This window comes from Pseudorasbora parva, chromosome 23 (assembly GCF_024679245.1).
Source record: "Pseudorasbora parva isolate DD20220531a chromosome 23, ASM2467924v1, whole genome shotgun sequence".
Classification (NCBI taxonomy): domain Eukaryota; kingdom Metazoa; phylum Chordata; class Actinopteri; order Cypriniformes; family Gobionidae; genus Pseudorasbora; species Pseudorasbora parva.
The window spans coordinates 25,782,015-25,791,629 of NC_090194.1; the positions used below are offsets into that span (position 1 = coordinate 25,782,015).

Below are 9,615 nucleotides of genomic sequence, written 5' to 3' on the forward strand. Positions count from 1 at the left end.
TGATGTAGAACAAAATGAGACAGATTTTACTACAGGCCCGTTTGTGATCCGGCGTAATCCTACTGCAGAAAAAACGTATATGATTAGTTCACTGTACATGTCTGACTCTGAACAGTCTGATGATGATGATGATGATGATGATGATGATGATGATGATGAAGGTCATATGAGGAATGCTGAGGTAGTACAATCAATACACACAGATCTGGCACAATGTAAAGTGGATTTATTGGCTCTTAATCAAAAGGTACACACCTTAGAAAATGATTTTAAACAGTCAATGGACAGTACATTGAACAGAGAAACCAGTTTCAGGGAGGCCGTGGATTCTAGCTTGGCAGGTTTGGAGGACTATTTTTTAAAGTCGCTAGAAAAATTAGAAAAAGCAGTCACAAACTGTTTTCTCAGGCGAGACCATAAATGGGAAAGTCAAATGAGGAAGTTGAGACTAACTAGCACTCCCACACTCTCCAGGTTGCAGGCCTTCACCCCTGAGGCCTCTCGGGTGGCTTCGGTCCGACATCCCCCAACCCCAGCTCCTGTAACTAGGCAGCGAATTCCCACGGTTAATGATACATATGACATTCAACCTACTGTGCATTCTAAAACTCCTAATGTGTTTACCTCTGCAGTAGGGGCTGGTACATCCTCATTCTACGCTCGACCTCCCATCCGCCTGGAGTTCCCGTCCTTTGGAGACTCCTGTGAAACAGCGGAGGTGCTTAACTTCCTTGAACAATGTGAGAACTTCCTAGAGATCAGGCCACTTCCTGGTGTCAAGCTTATTGGAACCTTAAGCACAGTCTTGAAGGGACCAGCTCTGAGCTGGTGGAAGGCAGAGAAGTCAAAGATAACAGATTGGAAATCCTTCAAAAAGGCATTCATGGCTGCTTTCCTCGCAGAGGATTACCTCTCTGAAGTGGAGGAAAAACTGAGGACTCTGGTTCAGCAGCCACAACAACGCCTGAGGGACTTTGCTTACGACTACAGAGCTCTCTGTCTGAAGTGGAAGCCTGAGATATCTGAGGAGGAACTGGTGAACCGAATACTAAACAACATCAACCCCAGGGTCGCAGGATGTCTAAGGGGAACGGTGAATTCAGTGGAACAACTGGTGAAGGTTGGCTCAAGGGTGGAAAAGGACTGCATGGGAGCCAAGGACTATTGGCAAAAAGTCGGCTCTCAGAGCAGCAAAGAGAAGGCCTACAAGAAATCTGGAGAACGTACCTTCAACAAAAACCTGGCAGGAGTAACTCTGGCACAACACCATCCGGGGTCTTCACTCCTTGTGGTGCCTGTAAAGGTGAATGGTAAAGAAGTGAATGCTGTATTGGACACAGGAAGCACTTATACCTTAATGCAAGAAAACCTGTGGAATCAGTTGAAGGCAGAGAAGCCAGTGACAATGAACTCCAGCCCTCAGCGATTTATTATGGCGGATGGAACCATTCATCAGTCCAGAGACCTGCAAAAGGTTAGGTTTCAATGGCATGACCATGAGTGTATTATGGATACTTATATCCTGAAAAAACACTCACCTCGCCTTTCCTCTTATTGCGGGTCTGGATTTATTGAGGGTCACCGGAGCAGTCTTGGAGGTGGGACAACGGAGGTATGGGTTAAAATCTGAAAAAGGATACACATACTACCCTTTCTTGCCATCACTGATACCAACAGACGCAGCGACCCCGGAAGAACAAGCTCATACTCTTACGGCTGCAACGCTGAACCTATATTACGCCTTACCACCAACTGGCAGGTTTTCTGAACTCCCGTACCTCAACACAGAGATCAGCCAGTGGGACTCCGACAATCCGGAAGAGATGGCAAAATTGATCTCCACCTGGCCATTCACCACCTCTAACACCCTGGGTAAAACATCAGTGGTACGACACAAGATTATGGTAACCGAAGATATACCCATCAAATCACGGGCATATAGAGTGTCACCTCTAAAGAAGCAGGTCATAGAGGAGCAGGTGGATCAGATGCTGCGGGACAGCATCATTGAGCCCTCCTTCTCTCCTTGGTCTTCTCCGGTGGTTCTGGTCCCCAAACCGGATGGTGCATATCGTTTCTGTGTGGACTATAGAAAGCTTAACAGCAAGACCGTACCGGATGCTTACCCAATGCCTTTGATTCACGACATTCTGGAATCACTAGAAGGGGCCTCATGGTTTACCTCCTTAGATCTGCAGTCTGGGTACTGGCAGGTGGAGATGGAGGAGTTGAGCAAGGAGAAGACGGCTTTTATCACCACCAAAGGGTTATACCAATTCAAGTCCATGCCCTATGGACTCAGAAATGCAGCGGCCACCTTCCAGCGTTTGATGGAGAGTGTGCTAGCAGAGTTGAGAGGGAAAATCTGCTTTGTATATATTGACGACATAATCATCTATTCAAAGTCTCAAGAGCACCACCTTCAAGACATTAACTCTGTTTTTCAGAAACTTACCCAAGCCAATTTGACATTGAACATGAAGAAATGCCACTTCTTCAAGCGCCAGCTCAAATTTCTGGGCCATATAGTCTCTGAGAGGGGGGTGGAGATTGACAGAGAGAAGACCAGAGCTGTGGCTGAGTACCCGCCACCACAAGATCTCAAGAGCTTGCAAAGGTTTCTGGGCCTGGCGGGGTGGTATCATAAGTTCATACCCCACTTCGCAGACATATCCGCCCCATTGAACCATCTAAAAAAGAAAGGAGTAAATGGGACTGGACTACAGAGTGTCAGGCTAGTATGGATGGTTTGAAACAAGCACTACAGAATGCACCCGTCTTAATTCAACCTGACCTCAACAAAACCTTCCAGGTTCACACGGACGCGAGTGATGTAGGACTGAGCGCTATACTCACGCAACACTCTGAGGAAGGAGAACAAGTGGTGGCTTATGCATCACGGACCTTAACAGGAGCAGAGAAAAATTACAGCACTTCTGAAAAGGAATGTCTAGCAGTGGTGTGGGCGGTGGAGAAGTGGAGGCATTACCTGGAGGGATGGCCTTTTGAGGTTTTCACTGACCACGCAGCTCTCACATGGGCATTCAACTGCCCTAAAACCTCCTCTCGACTCACTCGCTGGACACTCCGCCTGCAACAATTCAACTTTCAGGTTCACCATAGAAAGGGCTGCCTCAACATGGGACCCGACGCTCTATCCCGGGTTCAGGAGCCGTTTTCTACAGATGATGCCCCATGTCTAGCCATGTCTACACAACATTCGACCACATTACCACACTCTCTGGAAGAAATAGCTCAAGCTCAACGGGTGGACGATACTATTACTCACCTGCAGTCTGGCCTCAACCCTCGGTCTGCCAAGGAACAGCCCATCACCTTTGAAGACCACCAGGGGGTGTTGTACCGCAAAGTTCCTTTAAGAACTAAGGGAGAGAAGTTCCAGTTGGTAGTACCCCAATCATTAACCACTGACTTCATGCATTATTACCATGATAACCCCCTAGGTGGCCATCTGGGACAGTTGAAAACCCTGCTGAAAATCCTAGATGTGGCATGGTGGCCCTCCGTCAGGAAGGATGTGTGGCAGTACGTCAAAGGCTGTGAGGTATGCCAGAAATATAAACCCTGTAACACAAAACCGTCTGGATTTATGCAAAGTTCACCGATCACAGAACCAGGTTACATGCTCGGGGTGGACTTAATGGGACCCTTTCCCCGCAGTAAAAAACAGAACACCTACCTCCTGGTCATTGTGGATTATTTCACTAAGTGGGTGGAAATGTTTCCATTGAGGGATGGAAAGACCCAGAAGTTAGTGAAAATACTCAGAGAGGAGATATTTACCCGATGGGGGGTGCCCAAATATCTGGTGTCTGATCGGGGTCCCCAATTCACTTCTAGTCTGCTGGGGGATCTGTGCAAGACATGGGGTTGCGTTCAAAAACTCACCACGAGCTATCATCCCCAATCAAATCTCACTGAAAGATTCAACCGGACCATAAAGACCATGATTGCGGCTTATGTGGGTCAACAACATCAGACCTGGGACCAGTGGCTGCCCGAGTTCCGCTATGCCATCAACAATGCCCAACAGGAAACCACAGGAAGGACACCTGCGGAGCTTATGATGGGCAGGCAAATTAGGGGACCACTGGAGCGCCTAATCCATCGGCCACCGTCGCCAGATCAAGCTGCATATTCCCTGGTGGAACGACAAAACATCATGGTGGAGGAGGTGAAGAATAGAATGAGGATGTGCCAAGCCAAACAAGCTAGGTATTATAATTACCGTAGAAAAAATGCGCAGTTTCAAACGGGTGACCTAGTTTGGATTAAAACTCATCCTCTCTCTAGTTCATCGAATAGGTTCTCTGCCAAGCTAGCGCCCAAGTGGGAGGGTCCAGCTGAAATAAAAAGTAAAACGGGGCCAATAAATTACACTGTGTGCTGGGGCAACCCACCTAGAATCGATGTATTAAATGTGGTAAACCTGAAGCGTTATTACGGACGTTCTCCTCCGATGCCGCTGGCTGGGGGAGGGGATCTATGTAGCGCTGCCACATAAAGGGATACATATATATATAGACTGCCGTTAATTCATTTAATTATTAACACATTACAGCTGTTGTATGTATTTCCCCTTGTCGTTGTTTGTCCCGGATATGTGTTGGTTCTCGTTCTTACTCTCGCGTGACTTCCGTCGGGAGCGTCAGGGAATCCCCAGTGACGTCATCGGTCCACACACACACACAGGACTTGGACTGAATTTTCTATACATTTTTTTCTACCATTGTTAATATTGTATACATATATATTTTTGTTTATTGGGTTTGGGGTTGCTGATTCAATACACTTTGGTTTATTATCTAAGTGGATGTTGTGAAAAGTTTATTTGAGCACCTTTTAAGAAAAGGATTAACGTACCGTGATAGTTGTGTAAACAGCCTTTATCAGGCTGAGTGTTACAACGTCAACAGTCCAGCCGACCCCCGTGTCCTCTTCCTTCCTCACAAACGAACTTTGTTACACTGGTGCCGAAACCCGGGAAGGATTATTTTCGGCTCTAAACACAGCAACACATCATCAATACATCTCTCTGCACCGACATCTTCCCTACCACATTCAAGCAGGCTCGGGTAACCCCACTGCTTAAAATACCCACATTAGCCACATCACTTGTAGAGAACTACAGACCTGTTTCTCTCCTACCATTCATAGCAAAAACACTTAAAAGAGTTGTTTTCAACCAGGTCTCATCTTTCCTCTCACAGTCTAATCAACTGGACGTAAACCAGTCAGGTTTCAAAAAGAGCCACTCAACTAAGACGGCATTATTGTAGGGTCGGTCAAAAATCTTGGAGTAATCTTTGATTACTTTTGGACCAAACGTCCTTCAAAGACCACATCTCAAAGACAATCAAACCGCTGCAAATGATCCAGAACGCTGCGGCACGTCTTGTATTCAATGAGCCCAAAATGGCTCATGTCACACCTCTTTTCATCTCTCTGCATTGGCTAGATCAAATTCAAAGCTCTGACTCTTGCTAATGGATCTTCCACAAGCTCCGCAAACAACTCACTCCTACGAGTCTACACCCCCACCAGAAGCCCTCGCTCAGCTAACGAGCGAAGGCTTGTGGTACCATCACAGAGAGGCGTGAAATCCCTCTCTAGAACTTTTTCTTTCATTGTTCCTGGTTGGTGGAACAATCTTCCTTCCTCCATAAGCACGACGGAATCACTCGCTTCATTCAGAAGCTAAAATCAAAGTAAATTTGATTTGATTTGATTTGATTTGATTTGATTTGGATTAAGCTTGCGATTTGATTACTCTCATTCTTTTTTTCTCTTTTTTTTAAATATAACCTGATAATTATTTTCAATAAATAGGAGAAGTGAATCCTCTTCCTCATAAATCATGATAAACCTATGATGCACATGCTGTATTATGTAGATTACTTTGCTTACCATAATTTATCTTCAACTTCCTTCTAATTAGTTGTCTTTTTTCTTTTCTTCGTTTTCTTAATTTATCTAATGCCATTGTTTTGTTTCTGTTCTTTGGGGTTCTGAACCAACTCCCCAGTTTCACAACTGCTAGGTAACAATGAGGTACAAGCTGTTGCACATTTAATATAAAAGGCAGGACATCAGTCATACATGTGTTTAACTGAATGAGAGGAACATATCAAAATCTCTTGTGTGCTATTTTAATATTCACTGATTAGAAATTCTAACATTTTTAAAATTCGCAGAATGAACACCTAAAGAACAATAAGACTAGAAAATGTTTTACATATTATTTATACAATGATTGAAACTCTATTTTTATTTCTTTTGAAACTATACTTAAACGTTCACAGTTTTCATCACCATGCCGTAACAGATGCTGTCTGCATCTTTCTACCATTTTCTTTCACAGGAGTTTTTATTCTGTGTATATATGAATACATCAAGACTTTAATTGATTTTGACTAGTCGCTTATAAACAGTGTTATTTTAATATACTTGCATCTCTTTGATGAGCAGTGGACTAAAAATGGCAAATTACACCATGAACAATGTAGACAGCTTTATAATTACTGGATTTGATCACCTGCAGAACAAAAAGCTCCTTGGATTCCTCATCTTAATAACCTACATGCTCATATTGCTTGGGAATGGCATCAATCTGTGTATCATCTTGACTGACAGACATTTACACAAACCAATGTATATATTAATCTGTAATCTAGCTGTTGTTGACATAATGTACTCCTCTACCTGCAGCACAACCATGATCTCAGTGCTGCTGGCTGAGATTAAAACTGTGTCATACTACTCTTGTATCTCAAGAATGTTTTTCTATCATGTTGGTGATTTCACAGAGTGCATGGCTCTGACATTAATGGCAATTGACAGACTTGTTGCGATTAGGCTTCCTTTAAGGTATCACAGTATTTTAACAAATTCACGAACATGGGGGCTTATTATACTGACTTGGCTCATTGCTTTCACTCTAATGGTTGTTTTGACATTAGTGGTAGACAATGTCCCATACTGTCAGCCTGTTATCAGATATGTGTTCTGTGATTATCCTTCAATGATCAGAGCTGCTTGTGTCAATCCTGAACTATATTTTTTCTTGCCTGCAATGATTAATCTTTGGTGGTTCTGTGGACTGTTTCCCTTTGTTATGTGCACATATGCTGTAATGGCATACAGTGTGTCCAAACTATCCAACAACTCAAGCAGAAAACAAATGATCAACACTTGTTTGAGTCACCTCATTGTCCTGCTCAGTTTTTACGCACCGAAGCTAGTCTCTAATTTGCTAACTAGAATAGGAGTTGTGCTTACTTTAACAGAGAGAAATGCAATATTGATAATTGCCTCTCTAATTCCTCCCTTAATAAATCCAACTGTGTATTGCACCAGGACGAAAGAGATAAGGAAACGATTAGATGTATTTTTGCACAAAAAAGTTGTACGGCGTAATTTAAAGATTTTATCATTGTAGATGATTCTGTTTATTATCAAGGCTAATTGTAAAGATGTTGGTTGTTTAATAATGTGTTTTGGGGTGCTGTTCCTCATGTTAGAGATAAAGCAGAAGCATATACATGTTGATATGTTGTATGTTCAATTTGCTTTAAAAATGAAAAAAAAAAAAAAAAAAGTGGGAAAAGTAGTGGGAAAATTTTTGACGTTTTGGAAGAAAATAATTCTACAATGTACAAAGCCTAGTATAATACTTACCCAAAATCTACAGCTTTTAAAAAATATTTAAACTGCTTGTTAAGTTGTATAGTCACATCACATAATATAAGTAACCAAATGCTGAAAATTACATTTAGTTCTATCAATCTTAATTATGTTTTAACATTTATTGATCTTGAAAAATAATGGTACAGGTTAAAGGTTATAGACAAACTTGGTTTGATTTTGAGTTTCATTATGAACAGTAATAGATAGTGACTTATTTACATCAATCATGTTTGATAAGTCTCTCAGGTTTCCTATCCTTACAATCTTCAGGGTTTGTGTACAGGGTCTGTGACTCCAGAGAACAAATTAAGGGCATATAGCAATGCTGACACCCTTCAGATAAACAGTGAAAGTGTTTATTGAACTGTTACATGGAAACCATTGACATCTAATCTCTAAAGCCTTACTCACTGAGGACCTCTCCTTTCAAAACACATATTAATTAAACTGTATAAAAATAATAAAAAGATTATGTAAGATGTATGTAAATTACAAACGTTGGGACACTGTACAAACTGTGAATAAAAACAGAATGTAATTATGTGAAAGTTTCAAATTTCAATATTTTATTCAAAATACAACATAGATGACAGATCAAATGTTTAAACTGGTAAAAACTCATGTCTTCCATGAGCACTTAATCTTATTAAAAAAAACTATTCCTCCTCTATTTCTCTTTTCTTCTTCCCGTTTTCTGGTTTTTGCTACTCTGAGAAGTATACAAATCTTGGTATTTAGGGCACTTTTGTGTTTCTTTGCCTCTTCTTGACGGATCGCTTCCTGTACTCCTGAGTTGTAAGTCGCTTTGGATAAATTTGATTTGATTTGATTTGATTTGATTTGATTTGGATTAAGCTTGCGATTTGATTACTCTCATTCTTTTTTTTCTCTTTTTTAAATATAACCTGATCATTTTTTTCAATAAATAGGAAAACTGAATCCTCTTCCGCATAAATCATGATAAACCTATGATGCACATGCTGTATTATGTAGTTCCCTTTCGAAAGGGAACTCGATCTGCGTCAGCTGATGCTACGGGGGAACGCTTTCAGCGTGACAGGTGTCTGAAATCGCTATCAAATCACAATCCTACTGACCGTCGGCAGCTGGTGATGTCATCACTGTAAAACCAGGAAGTATAAAAGGGCACCGTGCCAACATGACGCTATCCTTTCGTCTTCAGGGACTGTTCTGTTCAGTTCGCCAGAAAGTCTGTCTAAAAATCTGAAAATGAAATGCACACGTAAGAGTAAGGGGGCATATAGGAAATGCGCTGATCCGTGTCCCAGGTTTCTCATGCCTGAGGACACACACACCCTTTGTGTGCTCTGCCTGGGGGAAGAGCGCGCGCGCGGGAGGTTCTCGAGGGGGCTTCCTGCGCAAACTGCGAGCGTTTTTCGCTGAGGATGCTCCGCTCTCGCTTGGCCTTCTTCTCGAGGGAAGAAGAGCCAGCATCTGGGAGCGGTCCCGCTCATGCCGAGGCTGAGCGGTGCCGTCTGTCCTGGGGCTCCCAGATGGATCTGGCTCATCATCTGGAGAGCAGAGTGCTCGCGGACGATCAGCCAGGTTGCGAGGGCAGACTGACGGAGGAGGAGTCGAATGGAGACAGCCCATGCTCTTCCAGTCGATCAGAGGATGGCTGTGGATGAGGAGGAAAATGAGGCTGAGGCTGAATCCTCCCAGCCATCCTGCCCCGTGTATGGGGAGCTTCTGGATGTGATGGGGCGCGTGGCGCTGAGACTTCAACTGCCGTGGCAGAGAGCCAGGGGAGAGGCCGCCCGACCTGACAGATTGGGCAATCGGTTTCTCCCCGACCATAGCCGCCCAGCTCCCGGGAGTCTTCCATTCCCCCCGACCTTCACGAGCAGGTCGTGGGGGCATGGACGAATCCATCGACATCAGCGTTTT

The 9,615-nt window shown here is 43.3% G+C and overlaps 1 protein-coding gene and 2 long non-coding RNA genes across 3 annotated transcripts; 1 reads left to right on the plus strand and 2 right to left on the minus strand.

Annotated features, from left to right (window-relative positions):
* Nucleotides 1-204: 204 nt before the first annotated feature.
* LOC137062673 (uncharacterized) lies at nucleotides 205-1,570 on the minus strand. The gene is made up of 5 exons (XR_010901262.1): nucleotides 1,539-1,570; nucleotides 1,370-1,465; nucleotides 1,228-1,295; nucleotides 625-702; nucleotides 205-545 (listed from the first exon to the last, which is right to left on the minus strand). It is a non-coding gene; the product is annotated as an uncharacterized lncRNA (long non-coding RNA).
* Nucleotides 1,571-1,666: 96 nt separating this feature from the next.
* LOC137062675 (uncharacterized) lies at nucleotides 1,667-2,308 on the minus strand. Its single transcript, XR_010901263.1, has 3 exons — nucleotides 2,183-2,308; nucleotides 1,951-2,086; nucleotides 1,667-1,868 (listed from the first exon to the last, which is right to left on the minus strand). It is a non-coding gene; the product is annotated as an uncharacterized lncRNA (long non-coding RNA).
* A 4,191-nt stretch (nucleotides 2,309-6,499) lies between these two features.
* Nucleotides 6,500-7,459, plus strand: LOC137062408 (olfactory receptor 6N1-like). The gene has a single exon (XM_067433282.1). The coding sequence runs from the start codon at nucleotides 6,500-6,502 to the stop codon at nucleotides 7,457-7,459; it is 960 nt and encodes a 319-aa protein (XP_067289383.1).
* Nucleotides 7,460-9,615: the final 2,156 nt, after the last annotated feature.